The 19993-nt window shown below is 48.8% G+C and overlaps 1 protein-coding gene across 5 annotated transcripts in view; it reads right to left on the bottom strand.

The window, feature by feature from the left end:
* Window positions 1–19993, bottom strand: part of SIK3 (SIK family kinase 3) — a 240964-nt gene that overhangs the window by 3223 nt on the left and 217748 nt on the right. For 2 of the 5 annotated variants that reach the window (XM_041771615.1, XM_041771616.1), the window contains exons 15-23: window positions 19252–19395; window positions 15281–15431; window positions 14409–14534; window positions 14058–14143; window positions 13495–13604; window positions 12149–12488; window positions 10648–11345; window positions 1627–1790; window positions 610–742 (exon numbers count right to left, since the gene is read on the bottom strand). In XM_041771615.1, the coding sequence (XP_041627549.1) occupies window positions 610–742; window positions 1627–1790; window positions 10648–11345; window positions 12149–12488; window positions 13495–13604; window positions 14058–14143; window positions 14409–14534; window positions 15281–15431; window positions 19252–19395 (1952 nt within the window). Of the gene's footprint in view, window positions 1–609; window positions 743–1626; window positions 1791–10647; window positions 11526–12148; window positions 12489–13494; window positions 13605–14057; window positions 14144–14408; window positions 14535–15280; window positions 15432–19251; window positions 19396–19993 lie in introns of all 5 variants that reach the window. The other 3 variants (XM_041771613.1, XM_041771614.1, XM_041771617.1) reach the window with 3 other exon arrangements.

Here is a 19993-nt window from a genome sequence, read left to right as displayed (position 1 = left end):
ATCTCCCTGTCAAGCACATAGACGCCGCTCCTGCAGAGATTCACCTCTGGCACGGAGCTGGCCGTTGTACTGCCTGCAGGCACTGATTATGGGCACTCTCTGTGCTCCAGGCATCATTGTAGGTACTTTACACTAACCCAATTAACCTCACAGAACAATCTAGTTTGGGCCACTCTATGGGTGGAGGACCCTGGGGCCCAGAGAGGCTAAGTGCCTTGTCTGTAAAACCCGTAAAGGGCAAAGTCAGGATTTCTTGCAGACTTGTCCATTCCACAGCTTATGCTTTCTATCTCTTATGCTACCCTTCCTTCACTGGTGCTGAAGAGAGGGGGACACAGTCACTTCCAACACAACACCTCCCAATCACTAGAAAAATAGTATTAAGGCAGCATCTTAGCAAAGCATTACAAAGATAGACGTGATGGCCCTGCACTCAGCCAGCAGATACGCTCCTCCGTGCATTCATTCTTGATGGAGAGAAGTGCGAAGGGCTTTGTGTCCAGACCCCGTGGGGAAGCTGTGGCTTCCCATCTTCCCATGAGCCCTTCATACAGAAGAGGCCAGTCACGGGTGAAGACGGGAGGGGGGCAGCCTGCATAAGGCCCTTACCCTCATTCTCCCCATCTTGAAACTGCTGGCTCCCCATGAGTGAGGACTGGCTGAGAACAGCATCTGACATCCGGGCAGAGCTAAGTGCTTTTCCAGCCACGAGACTCATTCCTGGCAAGTTATCCAGTTGCACCTGTGGAAAACAAATAGGAAAAGTCGGGATACCAGAGACTGTGCCACCCTCAGGTGACCCTTAGGGATAGCGGTTCCCTCGAATAGAGCCCAGGTGAAGGGCAGCCTCGGGCACCACTCCCAGACATGCTCCCTCTGAGGTGGGTGCCATCCACAGGCTGCCTCACTTTCCCCCATGGGGTAGGGGTGTGTGTGGGGGTGCCGGGAGGGCATAGTGAACTTCCACTGGTGGTCACATGCCCTCAGCAACTACATGGCCTTCCAAAACCGGATTTCTGACTTATCCTCGGCACCACGCAGACTTGGCCCTAGGACAGCACCGCCCCGGAAGCACGGCAGTGCTCTATACCTGCCCTTTGCAGAGCCCCCAGCCACAAGTGGCTAGTGAACACCTGCAATGTGACCAGGGTGACTGAGGCACTAGTTTATTTTATTTCATTTAAAACATATTTAAGTATGAACGGCCACATGTGGCTAGTTGCTACTGTATTAGCGCCGCCCTAGGAGTTGGCTCTAGAACAGCAAAGCTTTCCGGAGCCGGATTAGTTCCCTTTATCTGAGAAGGTCCAATGGAGCCGTCAGAAGACTAACCAAGAGCCTAGGGTTCATGTGCTTGGACTGGAGCTTAGACTGTTCAGGGAGAAGTTCAATAACTCAGACCAGAAGGAAGAGAGCAACTAACTACTCTGGATTCCTCAGGCTAAGGTTGGGAGCACAGATTTGACTGGTCTGTGATTCAAAGACATGCTTGCAGAGTTGCCAGGGGTCCTGGACTCTGGTTGAGGAAAATGGAAGGGTCGACGTGACCCCATACCACTAAGGTCTGCTGTCAGGCTTTGGGCTGCTAGGATCCCACTTTCGAGAGGCAGGAGGGGGCCGACATACATAAGCATCATCACTGTTCTGGATCGTGTGGTGTCTCTGGAGGGTCCGGGGCCTGTGGTGCTCATTGACAGGGGGGCGTGCGGGGTACCCAAGTCCATTGCGATCCGGTAGCTCCATCGCTTGTCCCGGAGAACTTCGATCCATGCAGTTCCCTATGACAGACTCTGAGGAGACAGAGAAAACAGGGTCAGCAGATCTAGAGTTTCTCCCCATGCTGCCAACTCCCATCAAAGAAATGTCTTGCCAGAGACAATAAGCAGTGGTGAGGACCACACGTGAGTGGTCTGCTAATCCTCGTCGGCTGGTGCTGGTGCTTGTGGGAGCCTGGACCCGCCTGCCAACCCCAGGGATCATAAGCACTCCCGAGAAAAATCCCATATGAGGGCGGCTGGCTGGACCACACCGAACCTTTTCTTTTCTCTTCATTCCTCTGCTGATCTGACAGTGTTGTGTTTCCCAAGCCTACATCCACATAAGAATCTTTCCTGGAACCTCTAGCCTGGAAGAATGGCCTCTGTTCTGTGGAGGCCTTCTCGTTCCTTCCCTGGCTGCCACATTAGTGCACCTGCCCAGGCCTTCTTCTGCATTTTCCACTGCTGTCCCCAGCTGCTTCCATGGCTCCTCTACTCTTTATATTTCTACCTTGACCTCCTTTCTCTCCTCACACTTACTTTGGTAATATCATCTGTTTTCATGGCTTCAACGCTATCGCCTCTTTACCTACCTCTAGGGAAAGAATTCTTGAAACGCTCTTTTAAGAAGCTCCAGATCCGTAATCCCAACTATTTACTAGAGAGATGCCTTTCCCTGCAGAGCTAACTGACATCTAACACTTAAACATGCCCAGCTCCAAACTCATCAACACCCCCTACCCCAGGTCCTCTTTCAGACATTCTTGTTTCGGTACCTTATTTCCTTAATCTTCCAGATATGAGCTCATGGGATTCCTATTTGTTCCTCCTGGTTCCACATCACCTCAAGCCTAAAGAATCTACCTCTGCAGTGCTGGTCACTTCAATCCCTCCCTTTCCAATCTCACTGTTTCCACCAAAGCCTCACCACCTCTTGCCTGGATTACTAACCATCCCTCCTAACCATCCCTCTCTAACCATCCCTGTATCACCACTCTACAAAGATTAATCTTTTCATAGAGTAGCCCAGTTTGTTTTCATGATGCTGTCCCAGCCTATCTTCCAGTGAGTACTTCACACTGCTCTCCCCTACGTGCTAGCCTCTCGTCAAATGGGAGCACTCAATTCTTCCCCACCCACTCACAATTCCATGACAGTACCCTCACTCTTCCCTCTCCCAGAGATGCTTGCTTCTCCTTTCATTCCAGCCAATCCAAATCAACTCATTCTCCTAGGTCCATCTCAAATGTTAACACCATTACGCAACTTTCCCTTTCAAACAGAAAAAGATCTTTGCATCCTTTAAATGTCAGAAAATTTTATAAAACTTTATTACTGACATTATTCCCGACACCATGTTCCACTGTGTATTTGTCCTAGTTGTTCATATTAGCCTGTAAAGTCTCTGAGAATAAGAACTGTATACTATGTGCGTCTGTGAGCCTTTGGTATTTCAGAACAGTGTCCTATACCCAGGAGGTATTTAATACTTAGCTCTTTACCTGGTATTAATAAATGCTCTCTTAACATGGGTTAGTGTCCTGTCAGAGTCATGCACCCTATGGACTGGATTTTGGCGAGAAGAGAGTTTGAGAGAACTGAATATGTCCTCTTGACCAAGGGTAGTCAAGAAGAAGAATGCCAGGGCCACACCTAAGTTGACAGGATCCTCCTGGTAGCACTTTTGGGGCCTACCACTTGAACATATGTTTTGTTTGCTTGCTTTTTTTCGATCAGGGTTCCTCACAACTGTTGAGTGTCTCTTCTGATGAACTCTCCCGTGGCAAGACCAGGTTTCTAAAAAGTTGTTGATAGGAGACACAGCCCTAACACTAACCATGCCATTCCAATGTCTATTTGAATACTGAAAGATGTATTGCGTGAGAGTTGGGTGAAGGGTTCAGGTCTCCGTATTCAAAAGGTCTCCTACAACAACGGAGGTGAGGCTCAGCTTAGGGGCTGAGGTAGGACGGGAAGGGAGGGGAGCCGACTGATGTGCACGTGGCTGGTGATGCAACACATTCTGGAGAAAAATGAGAGGATGGAAGCTTGTCGACTGCCAAAGGTGAAGGCAAGTGAGCAATCTTTCAGAAGTTCTCTGAGCAAAGAGGCCAAAGAAACAGCTGGAAGCCAATTCTTTCACTACTGAAAGCTAAAGGCCACAAGAGAGAGAGAAGGAGAGAAAGGAAAGCCTCCACTGGGACTCGGGACTCGCTGTGTGGGCTGGTCCCCACTCATCTTACCCATGCCCCAGAGTCCTCTCTGTGGGCACAGCTCCCGCACTTGCCCTAGGACCAAAGAAAACCACCAGCAGGAAGTGGTGCGACACTGGCTCTGTGGTCTGCTTTGCCAAGAAGCTACATAAACAGCAGCAGCTTACTTTTTCAAAGTACTTTCTAATGCCTATCTTCTCTTCTGTGAGAGCTCACACCATCCACTCACTTCCCTGGGGTTCTTTCCCGCTGGATGGCAGAGCTGGATGCCAACCTGCACCCCCCTGCTCCACCCAAGACGACACGAGAGCTCTCCTGTTTAAAGATTTCCTCAAATGTGAGGCAACAGCCAAACTAACAGAATGGACAGGCTCCAGATCTTGATATTGAGCTCTTCCCACCTCTTTGGGAGGCCTCTTCGAGAGTCTGTAGTCTCCTTTCCCTCTCTGTTTTTGAATTTATTTTTATTCCTGAGAAGCAGGGGGGGCGGGGTTCTCCAAACCCAAACACCCACCCTCATCTTGGCCCTGCTGCTGGGAAGGTCGTGTGGATCCTGTTCCCCTTGTTGCTTTCTTCCCAGCCCTGGAGTTTGGGGCCAGCACACCTGACAAGTGCCAGCACGGCACAGCCAGCCATTGCTTGGGAAATCACACATGAGCCTTCCTGACTCCCCGGCCTGGAGCTCAGAAGACACAAGCCATGGGGTCAGAGAGGCATGTGCTGGGGTCCTGAGGACTGGGACCTTGAGCAAGCCCCCTGACTTCACTGGGCCTCAGCGTATGGGTAAAGTGGGACTTATTCCTGAAAGGGGTTGGTGCACTGTAAGCAGAAACAAAGACTGAGGTGACTTATACTCACTCAAGAGGTGTTGGTTCTGCATGCTCAGGGTGTGCTGAGCCAACTGCCAAAAACGAACAAGGAAACCCTGCTTCCCAAACTGTGGGGACAATTTACCTATGTGTAAGGAAACCAATGAGTTACTGACACTTGAATTTCCAGAGATTGGTGTAGGAGACTGATTGAATTTCCTCTGGTTTAGGAGAGACAAATAGAAGTTAAAAACCAGATGGAAACAAAGCAGATTAAGAGGAGTCAGGCAACCAAGTTTTCGTATAATCCAAGGCCAAAGAGCCGGGAGGACTGACAGCTTCTGCTTTGTAGACATGTGTGCATGGTGTAGACCCAGGGAGAGGAGGCCTAATGGGAGGAATGGAAAGCTGGGCAGGGGTGGGGTGGGGTGGGGGGGGTGGGCAGTCCAAGCCCTCAAAGTCAGGGTCCAGCTCCATCCCCAGAAGTGCACGAGTCTGGCTAACACATGTAATCTAAACCATTTCCCCATCAGAAAGATGAGGGCTGTTGGCGGGCTCAAAAGACATCACAGGTGAAAGGCTCCTTAATAAACTGTAAGGGATTATAGGAGCATAGTATTAGTTTTAATAAGGATGCTAAAAAAAAAATAATAATAAGGATGCTGAGTCCAGTCCTGAGTCACCAGTCCTTTGGGACACTCCACAGAGACCTGCTGACCAGTGAGAGGGGTGTGTGTGTGTCAGTGGGGGCAGGTAAGGTGACTGACCTACTGACCAAGGGACAGGAAATCCAGGCTCCAGTCTGTGGTCCCTTATGCCAGATCAGCAGCGAGAGGGACTGTCAAACTCATGGAAGGACATAGAAATAACGGGAAGAGGCCATCTGCGAGCAAGCGTTCTCGGGCACTGACCAAAGTCAAGCGGAGAAAGTCTGAGGGAGGGGGTGGGGGGTGAAGGGGGCGGCCATCTGATCACGCAGGGGGCAAATACACAGAGGGACACGGGTGCACACCACCCACCCGCCCGGGGGACTCCAGGGCAGCTTGCACAACTCTCTATTGAATCTGTCAATGTTGACTCGCCCTTACTCATTTACTGGGCTTTAAGAGAAAAGGAGAGAGGAAAAAAAAATGACATGTGTGCAGATTACCCCTCCAAAGGTTCTGAAGGGTGGACCCTCCCGGCCTGTCACTATCTCAGCCCTCTGTAAGGCCTGAGTCCACAGATATTGCTGAAGCTGACGAAGCTCTAGGGGAGAGGATGTGGTTTTCTTTGTGAGCTCAGCGAGTAATCTCACTGTGTAAAATGGTTATGCTGTTGTACTTAGTTATTTGCCAAGTAAAAAAATCAAGTGTATGTAATGCCACAGAAGATCAGACAGCCTGGGGCTCGGACAGCCCTGGAAGTTCTCCGCACGTGGGCTGTACCTCTAGTGCCCCATCCTGACTGGTAGCAAGCAGCCACAAAGGACACAGGTAACGTGGGCACTGGTATGTGGCATTCAAACCCCTGGACTATCACCAGTGATCCCTGTTCACCTACCCTGATGAAATTTCAGGAAGACCACGCCAGCTCTGTTCTTTAATAATTATTCCTCTTACAGCACATTTTGTAGAACTTCGGGCCAACACTGTTTATGAGCTTGTCTCCACCTTACCCCCAACCCCCTGTAGAGTATAAGCTCCCTGAGGGCAGGTTCTTTATCTTTTCATCCCTGCATTCTTCACAGCTCCTACAGGACCATCTTGTGCAACCTAGTCATTCTGTAAGCTGCTGAATCTGCTGTCATGGAAAGAACAAATGAAGGGTCTTGGGACTGGACTCATGTATTACTCAAGCCAGCAGGCATTCCTTTCTATCCAAAGAGATCAACAAGTACGAGACACCCTACCCCCACCCCGGCCTGCAGGGTTGGGGGGGGTGGTGGGGGGTGGGAGCATAGCTTTATAACCTTCATTGGTAAAAGTGACAGCAAATTATCTGGTGGTTCTTTGGTAAGATAATGCAAGGAGCTCCCAAGGTTTTAAGAGAATCACATCAGATTAAAGAAGGAAAAGATGGTGGATACACAGTCTTTACCGTAACATGGATTGTAATATATATATATTATATGTATGGTGGTTGTGAAAAAGAATAAGAAAAGAGTAAACGAGCTGAGAGCCTCAAGCAGAAGTACTATAGTCATGAACTCCACTTTCCTTCTCTTAGGGGGCATTTAGCTTAATGTCCTTTGTTACACAGATGAAGAAAGGGAGGAGAGGAGAGGTCATGTGCCAGGCCCATGGTCAGAGAGGAAGCTCATGTTGTCTAAGGTAAGGACAATGGGGACACCTCAGGGTAGACATCATTTTAAACACACAGATGTCCATGCCTTCAGGTGACTGGAACTCTTAAGCAGAGTGGGGCTCCCTGAGGCCAGGAGTGAGATAATGCCTATTGCATTATCTCACTATATTGGGTTATAAAATCACACTAATAAACTTGTGGATTTTTTCATTAAAGACAATTGTAGATGTGGCTTTGGAAGTCACAAAATAGGAGTAGATGTTAGAAAGAGATGAGATGAATAATATTCAAGCAAGAAAAGGCATACTCCATAGCTAAGTTAAAGAGTAAGTTTGGGACACCTGGGTGGCTCAGTGGTTGGGCGTCTGCCTTCAGCTCAGGGCGTGATCCTGAAGTCCCGGGATCGAGTCCTGCACTGGGCCCCCCCGCAGGGAGCCTGCTTCTCCCCCTGCCTATGTCTCTGCATCTCTGTGTCTCATGAATAAATAAATCTTAAAAAAAAAAAGTAAGTTTAGCATCAACTGGGTAGAAAGAAGGGAGAATCTTCTCTACAATGTATTAGCAATCAGGGCAGGAGCTAAGATTATAGTTTCTAGAAAAGGTCAGGAAAGGAAATTAAGAAAAAAGAGGGCTTTTGGAGAGGGGAAGGTACTGGCAAACCTGATCATGAGCACACTGTGGGTAGTGCTGAGCTAAAAGTTTTAGGGATATACTTATGGCTTGATTCTTCCAGAGACCAGAAAAGGTGTCTGTAGGGGATCATTGGCTGATGGTGGTAGATGGGACAAGGTAGGGAGAAAAAAGGGGGAGAACAGAAATAATGAGAGTAACCCGGCTGGGAGAAGTAGGGCAGGTTTGTCAGAAGAATCAGAACCGTGAAGTTCTGGCTGGAAGGAAGGCCTCAGACTTCCTGTGGCACCCTGTAGCTGGATCCAGATCATGCTCTGGATCTTTGAAAACCTCTGCACACATAGAAACAATCTGTAAAATGGTATTCCAAGCCAATTTAATTTTTACTGCTGCTATGGACTTTGGGTCTATTAATTATCAGATACAATTCCCATTTGCATTTAAGGACTGTACTCCCTTTACGTCTGCATCTAAAGTAAAAACATACTGCATGCTATTACAGAATACACAATTGTCCTAAACTTTAATAAATTAGTGTTTTACAAGTGGAAAAAAAAAGAAAGTCTCTGTGCTTAGCCCCTACTCCTTCCTTCATGTGCACTACACTTTTCAAACCCACCTACCCTACTTGCTTTCTCCCCAGAACAAAGCCAAGGCACCCTGCGCCTTGGTCTTTCCTCTTGCTTCTCCCTACATCCAAATGGTGAATTCCTCTTCATCCACCAAAGACCCGACTCAAATGCCACTTATTGCTGGAAATTCCCATTCCTCTGGGAACACTCTCCCCTTTCTGGCGTTCCCAAAGCACCTGTACCAGCCAACTATATCCTACCTCACTGAAGATACCAAGGAGACCAGCAAGTCTGCTGAGCAGGGGGTTCCTCTGACAATTATGGGGCACAGGCGAATTCAAGCCCCCCCCCCCTTCACACTGGAGGCAAGACTGAGGAGAAGTGAGAACTTCTGAATGTTTTGAAGAAAAACAATTAAAAAGGTGTTTTCATGCACAACAATCCAGGATGAGGTGGTGGTGGGGGGAAGCAGGAAGTGTACCCTGCTTGCTCAGCTCTGCCCTGGCCTCACTGCCCTGCACACCCATGATGTGCTTACTCAGCATCTCCTGTAGGGAATGGCCTAACTCCTGGGTTCGGACGCCACTTCACAGCTGCTGACCTCAGGGGCAAGTTACTTCATCTGTGCCTCATTCTTCTCATTGGTAAAATGGGGACAGGAAGAGTTGCTGCCTCATAGGGTTGTTGGAGGATCAAATGAACTTGTATGTGAATAACAGTGGGTGTCTGGCACACAGAAAGCACTATAGAGATGTTAGCCACTTTCTTCCTTTTTATGCCAGCTATAATAGTATGCTAATCTGGCGAAAGCTTTCTTTCACGGAGGAAGCTTTTCCACGGTATCCCTGATACTATCATCCTGGCTCTGCTGGAACACGCCCAGTGCCAGAAAGCTCCTAGGCTGCTGAGACAGCTTATTCTAGAAAGTTCTTAAGGTCTTCCTCAGGAGTTGATATTTGCTGACATCTTTACCTTGATCATCATGGTCCTGACACATAATGCGGACCCCTAAAAAGTCTAATCCCTTCTCCCACCTACTTATGATGGTTCTCTTTAGTTTTGTTTTTTTTGTTTTGTTTTTCTCCCAAGCCTAAACATTGCCAGGTCTGTCAGCCATTGCACATATGACCTGGTTCTGATATCTCCTACCATCTGATGTCCACCTCAAAATACAGCAGCCACAGGTGAACACAGTGTGTCTGACTGGTGCAGGCTTCTGAGCTGGATGGCACCCATCTGCTCAAAAGGTCAGGATTTTTAACTGTTTTAGGCCACCACACATCCCTCCCTATCCGCATTAATAAACACAACTGGAAAGCACCACGTCATCTTCAAAAACTGACTCAGAGCAAGGCTTCCCATTCTGCTCTGTTCCACGGACCTAATCCCCAGGAATTTGTGTGTTGACCTTAAAGGACAGGACAGGAGATGTGGGCAGCTCCTCAAGAGGGAGGACAGAAAATATGTGTGGTTTTAAGGTTGTGTATTTTCTGGACAGACTCATTTTCCGTGATCTATGTTGATGGCATGGATGTCAGTGCAATTTTCGTCTCAGATGAATGCAAGGATAACAATGGAAGATGTTCTGAGTATGACTCACTGCTGGTCACCCTAGTCTCCTTCAGGATGGAAATGAACGTGCTCATGCATTATATAAAGAGATGCAGGAAAACACAGCGGATCCCTTATGACGCGGGGATATTCTGTAGTGAGCGTATTTGTGAGAGGAGCAGAGTAATGGTAACACTTTATATTTCCATCACGCTTGGGGGGTAGAAAGTGCTGCTCCCATTCTCACAGGCACGTGTGCGTATGCATTACGCATTAACACAGCAAATATGTGCACGTTTTTATCTTCCCAAATATTCTGCAAAGTATCATTATTCCTCCTGCCCATTTTTCACAGAGGAGAAACAAGAACGTGAGCGTTTAAGTGACAAGGTTATGGCATTCATGATCCAGGAGACTCTAGAACTGAGGGGCTTTTTTGACTCTTGGTCCAACACCATTTGCACAAAATTGTATTTCCTCAGCATTGGCTGATTTTTGTTCCACTGCAGAGGTTAAAGCAAGCTATTTTGGAGACTGGAAGTTCTGGATTCCAGGGAACCATGGTATGTATAGGAGAAATGGGAACTGCTCTTACCCACTGGGTTATGTAAGTGCTAATTTTCTATCGCTCTCTCTTAATTTTGAAAGCAGACCCACTATGGACCAGCACCCACCTCCTATATCCTTCTCCCCCATAAGGTCCTGAAGGTCTTTTTAGGAATTCTTTTTCTCTTAGGAACACAGAGCCCTGGCTAGAAAAGGACACTGTCCCCGAGTTCAGTGAGTTAGGGCAGACTGGCCCAGGGCTCTCACTCTGAGAGGCTCTTACCTCGGCTAGACACCTTATTCCTACTGAATGCAGCGGCTGGCTGATGTCGGTAGGGATGCAGCCCCAACTCCTGCACGTGACTCACAGTTCCCAGTAAAGACTCGGGGTCCCCAGGTCCGCCAGTACTCAAGAGCAGGGGGCTGTCATGGCAAGCTTTGGTCACTGTATTTGAGCTCTTTCTGTCTGCAAAGCCGTCCTTGGCCGCCTCACAGGAGCACTCCTCCTCCATGCTCTCGGAGCGCATGAGGGCCGGCTGGTGAGTGTAACCATGGGCTGGGCTGGGGGACGAGGCCTGGGACATGCACTCCTGGGCCCGGATCTGTAGGAGATGCTGGGGGCTGGTGTGCTGGTGGTGATACGAGTCAGCGTTTGGATATGGTAAAGCTTGGCGCTCTGTCATGGTCTGTCCCCCGAGGCTGGGAGCCAGGCTCCCTGCGTCCCCCTGATTCATGTGCCGGAACAACTCCTGGTATTCCTGGTGCTGCTGCTGCTGCTGCTGCCGCTGCCTTTTAACAAGCTGGGCGAACTCTGCCGGGGGCAGCCGGATGTCCGAGTGGCCGCTGAGCGAATGCCGGGGAGAGAGCAGTCCCTGGAGGATGTGGGGTACCTGCTGGTGTCTCGTATAGTCTGGCGGCGTGGGAGACAGCAGGGCCTGCTGCAGGGCCGACGCCGTGTAGTGCGGTGGCTGCTGGTGTGCACTGGGAGGGAAGGTGGGGAATTGGTCAAGTGGAGGGACTTTCAGGGCTTGGGCTGGAGGGAACCCCGCTCCTGTTGAAGGGCTGTAGCTGCTGGGGGAACCCCGGGACTGGTCCGAAAACAGGTGGGGGTGTAAATGCGCCTGGTCGTAGTGAGCAGGGGAGAACCGATTCACGTTCAAGCTGCAGACACAAAAGGGAGTGAGTACCGGGCATCTATGTACCAAGCGTGTTAGACTCCCCTGGGAAACAGCTACTACCCCTTTCTGGGTAGGGAGCCCCCCTGGGACAGGGAAGTGGGGTGTGATGGGAAGACGAGGATGCACATGGCCTCCCAACTCATCCTCATTCACTTCTCCAGTAATTTCCAGGGGACTTAGGGCACTGTGGAGGGGACAGCTCCAGATCCAGCCTGAAGACAGCCACTTGGACTACTTGACAGTATTATCTGAGCTACCAAGAAGCACCAAGCTCTTAGAGTAACAGTGACAGAGGGGAAAAAATTTAAAAAAAATAAACAAGGAGAACTGGCATTTTTAGAAATTCCTCTACCAGGCTGTTTTCTTCTTTGCAGAGAGGAAGGCAGCTCTGGCATTTTCCTTCTCTGTCTCATTAGCAGCACTTTGATCTTGGTCAGTAAACAGGTTTCAAGTTCATTCCAACCCCACTCCCCTGATTTTAGAAAGGGTGAGACAAGCCCCCACCGGCCAGACTCACTCTCCTCCACTTCTCTCTCGCCTAGCTAAAGGGCCTTCCTCCCACGTGGATCACCTAGACAGACAGCCAGTGACTTCATGCAGCCTCACCTGTGTGCCTCTGCGCTGTCGGCACTCAGCTGCTTGGACAAGGGCCGGTGCCCGTAGCTGAAGGCGGCCATCAGGTTGGTGCGGTGCTGCATCTGAATCTGACTGGCGCTGGGGCTAATGGAGATGCTGCGCCCGGCAGAGCCTGCAGTGGTCCCTGGCATGTTGCTGAGCATGTCAACAGGCTCCTGTACTTGGATGGTCACCTGCTGTGACTGGGGGGGCTGCTGTATGCCCAGGCAGCTTAGGGCCACGTTGGGAGGTGGGGAGCAGCTCTCGGGCTGCTGCTGGTAGACTGCACTGCGGGATGGTAAGCCTGGAAACTGGGAGGGCGAGGCAGCGCCTGGAGAGAGAGGAAGCTCGGAGTGACCAAATACCCTGGGGCACCTGCTGACTGGAAGCAGCAGGAGCTGATGAGGATGCTCACACTGGACACCATCTAGATGAGTACTTAGCAAACTTTAGCATGTGGAAGACTCATCTGAAGAACTTGTTCAAACACAGATTTCTGGGTCTTATCCACAGAATTCTGGGTGGGGTCCAGCTGGGGCCCCCAGAATGTGGATTTTTCAATAAATTGCTCTGAAAGCTGGTCCTGGGTTATTCTTTGAGTAGCTCTGATCTAGGGCAGAACTTATCAAACTCAAATGTACATACAGACAAATGGCCCAGGGATCTTGCTGATATGCAGATTATGATTCAACACGTCTGGAGGGGGACCTGAGACTCTACTTTTCCTGCTGATATGGTTGGTCAGGGGACTCCACATCGAGTAGGGAGGGCCCGGAGACCAATCTAGACTCCTCAAGGGATCTAGATCACATGGCATTACTTAACAGATTACCAGTTTGGGGAATACTAAATCCTCAGATCACCGGTCTCTGAAGACCCATACCAATTCAGGTAAAGTCATCTCAGCCTCCTCCTAAACACCCACAAGAGAGGATCTCACATATACCATGGAGAACCAACTGGAGGCATAACAGTAGGCAGGTTTTGGTAGCAGCTTTTTACTTGGCAGTGTTGGAGGGGGTTTTATTGAAAATATAAATAACAGTTAACCTTTACCAAGAACTATCTTGTGCCAGAGGCTAAGTGCTCTTTGTATATTTATTATTTAATACTATTATTATCCTTATTTTATATTTGAAGAGCCTAAGGCATGCAGAAGTGAAGTCACTTACCTGAGGCTGTATGGCTTAGGCACCGGTGAGACCCAGATTCACACCAGGGCTGTCTGGCTCTAGAGCCTATACCCTTAACTACTATTGTGCGCCTTTGACGCTCAAGACCAGGACTGATATTCTCCAAGTGGCTTATCATGGTTCAGCGCGAACCTCCGCACTCACCGTGAGACTGGATCATGGCACTGCTCATGGGGGGAGGACTATTACTGGGTGGTCTGAAGAGATGGTTGTTAGGGTGGTTGGGGGGTGGGCTCGAAGGCTGAATCCTTAACCTTAAAAAAAAACAACAAAACCAGATAAGTAAATTTCCTGAGGTGACAGTACAACCCTAATGTTACTCTCATACACTACCTATCAGCAGGAACTTTTTTTTTAAGTTTTGCTAGGCCTCCAGGCTAGAAAAACATACCTACACCACCCACCACAATGCATGTAAGACCTATCTACATCTTAGTTTCCTAGACCAAGAGAGGCAGAGGTCATGGAGGCCTGTGTCCTGGCCTGTATGACTGTCAGGTTACTTTGTCTGTCAGGCTAAGGAAAGGAAGTGGCACAGGACTGGATCCGGTCAGGATCTCATGGAGGCAGCTAACATTTAAATTGCTCTCTCTGCTTTTCACAGAGGTTCTCCCCAGATGAAGTAGTCAACCTCTCCCATGACAAGCAGGCCAAGGATGGCAAGCTACAGAGACAACACGTTAGGTATGAAACAAGTGATTCCTTACCTCTGGAGCTGGTGGGTAAGGAGGGCTGGCTGATTTTCACAGGCAGCCTGAAGAGGTGAAGATGGCTGAGGAGGACAGATGGAATCCTAAACATATGGGGGAAAGAAGAATATCTGTGAGCTTGAAGATTAAGCAGAGCTATTCTCAGGAAGGGAAGAAACAGGAAGAACTCTCTGTGACCCAGGTTTACACTTTTGTGGTTCATCAAAAAGTCTGATTACCTTTACTCAAACATGTCAACCATAAACATAACTCCACTCTGCCCTGTGTGATCTCCTCGAAAATTCACAGGCAAATCAGCCTGCAAGCAAGCTCCAAACAAGTTGGAGAGAGCAAAGAGTGAAGGCCTACTTGAATCTGTTGCTGGAGGATTTGATGGTGCTGCTCCTGCTGGTATAACATATGCTGCTGCTGGGTCTTCTCCAGGGCTCTCTCATCAATCTGCCCCCCGTACATCTTCTGCAGCTGCTCACACTCCTGAAGGGAAAGCCGTTAATACAGATGGGGTGCAGCCAGGCCCACCCCATGCAGTGATGTCAGTAGATGCAGATCTGCTGCAAGGTCTCAGGGGCGGAAAGAGCCCCAAGAGAAGAACAGTGTCCTCAATGAGCAACCAACCCATGTATATGGGTATTTGTGTACTAAATACATTCACATTCCATGCTGGGGGAACGAATGGAAGACACCAAGGGTGGCCCGTGTGCCAGTGGAGGTGTCCAGTGTGAAATCTTGGTACAGAGCACCTGTTGCTTGAGGCCTGGTTATGAGGAAGGCAGAAAGAAAACCAGCCCTTTACAGAAGTCTGGAGGTACACTTCCTTCCTCTGGGAGCACCATTCCACACCCACCAGAAAGCATGCCAGGTGGCAACCATGCTGAGCAGGCTCCAGCAAGACCCAGTGCCCGAAAAGAAGAGAAGAATGCCAAGGTTGCTGGAATTACCTTCCCTAAGGCTTCCCACCAAAACCCATGCCCAGAAATCCCTCTCTAAAAATTACAGGGACGGGAGGAAAATCTAGGCCCTTCATGGTGGGGCGGCAGGGGGCGGTTACGTTTGAGTCTGGGGAAAGCCGTACATACCAACGGGTAAGGAAAGAGCATTAGGAAGCTACAGATTTGAGCCTCCACATGAACAGGGCAAAGATTTGCCACCCTGGTCCTCCACACGCTATTGCTCTGTGTGCCCCACGCTTCTCCAGAGGTACCTGCTGCCTCTCCCATTACCTGCTGCAGCTGTTTGATGCTGCTGCTGTTGGCCAGCTTTTCCAGGTGAGCTTTGAAGGCCTGGATGCTTGTAGCCCCATCTGAGAACCGGCGCACGGGAGAGAAACGCTCCGTGGGGAGGTGCAGGGTGTTGGAGTCCTTGTAGGTAGAGCTGAATACATGGGAAGAGAAGGTTAGGGGCAAGGACTCAGGGCCTTTGACCAAATCACCCAGGGACTGCTTGCTGTTCCAGAAGAACGCAAAGGTGGCTGGCTGCATGTGTAGCCCTGCACATTACGCCATTTCCAGGCCATTTCCAGAGGCTGGTTGTGTCCCTAGCCTGCTGCCCTTTAGAGAACTCCAACAGCACATCTTCCATTTCCACTTACCTTGAGCTGGCTTACTTTCCAAGCTTGGTGAGGTCCTGGGATCAAATACATCCAGTTCTTACAAATATACTAGGTCAGAGAGAAGAGCTTCACAGTAGCCCTCGGGCCAAGCTGCATAGGAATTCTGGTTTTTATATTATGTCTGTCTAGTGCCTTTCGAAACCTAAGATCCATTGTTTGATCCACTTTTCCCTGAGCAGCATTCTCCGTGTGACCAGAAGAAAACTATGATCGGCTTTGTGGCCAACGCCTGGCCCAGAAGTTAGAGGTTTTATGCTAGAAAGTGGAGGGTGGAGGTCCAAGCGGGATGACAGGGGGACTCCTGATCCCCAGATGGAGATGGCACACTCTTAAGGAATGTGAGCCTCAAGATCCTGCATTGCGTACCTGGTCAACACAAATACAGCTGGGCACTGTGAAAATTAACTTCTCAGGGTAGCACGCCTCCCCCACAACCTCCCAGCGAAAGAGGAATCGTGTGGACCAAATCCCACTGCTCAGTCGGAACGGAGCTGGTATCTTACCGAAAGAAAGAAAGAAGCTGTTGATAAGGAATCCGTAAGACAGCATGGGAGTTAGAAGCTAACACCTCTCCTTGTTAGCTAATCAGAAAGAGATGTTTATGGGTTGAGGTAAGCAGATAAAAGACTGCCAGGGCAGCATTCCAGCAGCTGATGGAAAGGATCAGGGTTTCATGTCCAGGGCAGAGATGATACCACACTGAACTATGGGTGAAATGATGGACCGCCTTGCCAGCTACTCACTCTGGACTGAAGCAGAATGCGCCTAAGGAAGCAGGTTGATAAGCGAGTTCAAATACAATGCAGACGGGGACGGTCTGGCTGTGGGAGGGTGGGGGGGTGGCTGATGGCTGTGTGGAGTGGTCCAGAGTTGTGGCCGCGTAGGCAAGCCTTGAACCCTCTCCTTGCTAATGATGACTTCGGTTTCTGGCTCTACCTGAAGCTTGACACAGTGGTGCACTGATGAAATGAGCACAAACATACGTGTGTAACACAAAAGATGCATGATTTTGGCAGACACGCTCCAGAAACAGTGATCACAAAAGCCGCTTTCGGGAGCACTTCCTCAGTACTTCCTACGTCTGTTTCTACTTCAGGGGTCTGGAGTCAAAACGAGCAAATACTATTCTCTCCTAAAACTGGACTCATGCTTTAGATATTTTCTGCTACTGGACCCATTTCTGATTCATTCAGAAAGCGGTGTTCTCCAAGCAGGTAATTCAGCCTGTCTACACAAAAGAGACAGAGCAGCTCTCCCAGTCCAGGCATTTGATGACTTTTCCAGAAGCCCCAGGTTGTGGGAAGACTGACCCTGGTCAGTTGGGCACAGGAGCTTCAGAGGAACAGTTCTTTTTTTTTTCAGAGGAACAGTTCTGATGGAGATGCTCATTTCAGAAGCACTCACAGTATCCATTGTGTTGTCTTTTTATTAGCAATCATGTTCAAAGTCAGGACAGCCCCGTATCAGGCTGACATTCCCGCTATACCTTTCAAACAGGAACTTGGTTCCCCACCTTGATAAAAAAATCATCCTGTGTTCATTTTTCCAATTACACTTTATAATTTATTTTAGGTTTTAAGTTACACATTTCCAGGATGGAAAAGGTTGATCAGACCCCTCTTCTGTCTCCATGCTGGACTTCATGAGTTACACCCCCAAAGGAAAGATATATACGCTATTCTTGCATTTCCTCCAGGAAATGGGAGGAATTCAATAATCTGTCTAGGCCCCCCCATTTCCAGTGCCCTACAGCCCAGCGAAGTTGCTTTTGTCCTCTGCAGACTACCTTCACCCTCCTGTGTTGCCGTGTTTTTACAGTAACCCCATCCATAGGCTGAGTTTGCGTAAGTGCCTCGCCTTGCACAATCTGCCACTCATCAAGCATTCATTCCAATTCAAACTGGCTTGGCCACAGGAAACCCTTGAAACACTCCACCATGAGTGTTCACACGAAAACAGACAGCAGACACATTTCCAGCAGGCAAGGCCTTGACAGTGACTGTACGCAGGGCGGCAACCACACACACACACACACACACAGAGCTGTGGCCTGTGTGGCCTTCCTTACTACACACGCGTGGACAGGATAGAGGCTCTGTGATAGAGGTTCTGTGAGAGGGGTTGGTTTTCATGTTTCCCCGACAGGAGTGTCTCCTGAGGAACACATAAAATTAAAGGCTACCCAGAGGACTTCCGCTCAACCACAGACCCTGATGAAGGCTAAAAAGCTGTCAGGCCGTGGAGGCGGGGACGATAGAAACAAGGAGAATAAAGAAATAAAGGTTGTATTGGGTAACAGTGTCGAGCTCACAGCTGTTGAGAAATCATGGAAAATTTAAGGGGGGTAGGCAGGGGGAGGATGGAGTGGGGAGGGGCATCTCTCCAACAATCACTCCAAGTCCCTTTTCATATAGTGCCCTCACAATGTAGGTCCTGAGAGATTTTCCTTAGGAAAATACTGTCTCTCTGCACCAGAGTTTTTATTGGAGAGCCATCATTCCTGCTACTCTGACCAGACCATTCTTACTGTTTTTCATGGTCATCTATAATAGCTTATCTTTCTTCTCTCAGAGTGCCAACAGGGCACTATTTAGTCTCTGTCTGCGCAGAGTCCATGGTCTCTGCTGATTATAAGGACACCCGATGGGTAACTAGCCACAATAAAAACATTGTGTCAAGCTTGCCAGTGTGAGCTGGTTACAAGATTTCATAACAACACATTTATAAACTTCATTTCCTTGGAACCTGACTGCTTTTCAACTTTCTCAAGCAAGACTGCTTTCATTGTCTTTCCAACAAGATTGAAATAAAATCAGCTTAGCAATTGTTGGTGGCCTGGAAAGTGTGGCCCACAAGCTTGGAGACAGCTTTAGAGCGGACACAGCTAAGAATTTTAGTCATCGAAATATTCATAGAAAGTAATCACTTTCTTAATCTAGCAAAGTGCCACACCCCTGTGTTTCTAGGTGTCCTGAGATTCAATTTTACAAAGCTTTCTTGGCCAAGAAGGTTAAGCTTGTTATTTCTTCAAGAGGATGAATTACAAATGTAAGAGAGACCTTGTGAAAGATTTTAGCCATCAGAATATGATTGTGAGAATGACTTCTCGAGCACGACATTCAAGAGACTGCAGTATCTCTGCTCTACCATTCACAAAGGGATGAACCTTCCTCCAGGTCCAAGCTCACTGTTATGTTCAGTGGTAACATGGTAAGATATGCTCATTCTTTTGAAGGCGATGGGTTATTAACAGTCAAGTCTATTGATAAGGCTACAAATCCTCCCATGTCCAGCTGGCCTCTGAGAACTTCACCTCCTCGCAGGTTTCAAGTTCAGTTTCATCTATGAGTCAACACCTAGAATTATGAGAAGCAACTGCAGACCATAAACATGTCCATGAGGTAATGGGAAAGAAGAATCTCACGATGCCCCGCATAGTGCTCAGTGAGAGGAGTTGAGAAGATGTACGCTCAGGATGCTACTTTAAAGTCTCGATGCTAGTCACCTTCACTGGAAGATTAGCAAGAAGGGTGCCTGCCCGATGAGCCTCAAGGAGCTCACATAGCTCATGTGGCTACTCACCGATGCTGATCAGGTACCAGGTGAGGGGGCCAGACCCGGGAACGGAAAGGCTGCTGTCCTAGCTGCCGTTGTAGGTCCGGTGGGATCTCAGCTGTAGGGTTGGTCATGGCCAGTGTATGTCTTTTGGACCTATTTGCCAAGTACCTGCAACAAGCAGGAGCACATTTCATAGTAAAAAAGACAGACAGGAATATTCCTCACCAAGAAGCATCAGAAGTTAATCCAAAGCACTCAGAATGAAATCGTGCCAGAGCTCCAAAAGGGCTCCATGGCAAACAGATCCCTGGCTGGATGAAAGGGAAACATGGTCAGCTGGCCAATAAAAGCTGGCTTACCACTGAAGTGGCTGAATTTTGAACCTAAGAGTAGCCACTAAGAGAAGAGAGAAAACAGATGGAGCTCACGAAGAAGACTGATTTTCCTTCCTTCATTCCATTTGGTAAAAGAATTTATTTCCCACTTGTTAATTCGATTCCTCTTTTCCCTCCAAATTTCCAAAATTCAAGTCAGAGGAAATGAGCCCTAAGGATTATTCCTAGAGATGAGCCAAGAGAGATGTTCAGAAGGGTTTCACATACATCTCTAGATCCCAATGGCCCCCTGGGTTTGAGATTGTCCTCACTTACAAGTCACGGAAAACAGATCCTTCCACTTGGGGATGAGTGTTTCCAAAACTACCCCTTCTCTCATGCCCCATGATTGTAAGTCAGCCATCAGAGAAGAAAAACTGATGTTGTCCCAA

This window comes from Vulpes lagopus, chromosome 10, assembly GCF_018345385.1.
Source record: "Vulpes lagopus strain Blue_001 chromosome 10, ASM1834538v1, whole genome shotgun sequence".
Taxonomy (NCBI): Eukaryota; Metazoa; Chordata; class Mammalia; order Carnivora; family Canidae; genus Vulpes; species Vulpes lagopus.
Note: the sequence above shows the minus strand (reverse complement) of the source record. Positions and strands in the feature narration are given on the sequence as shown.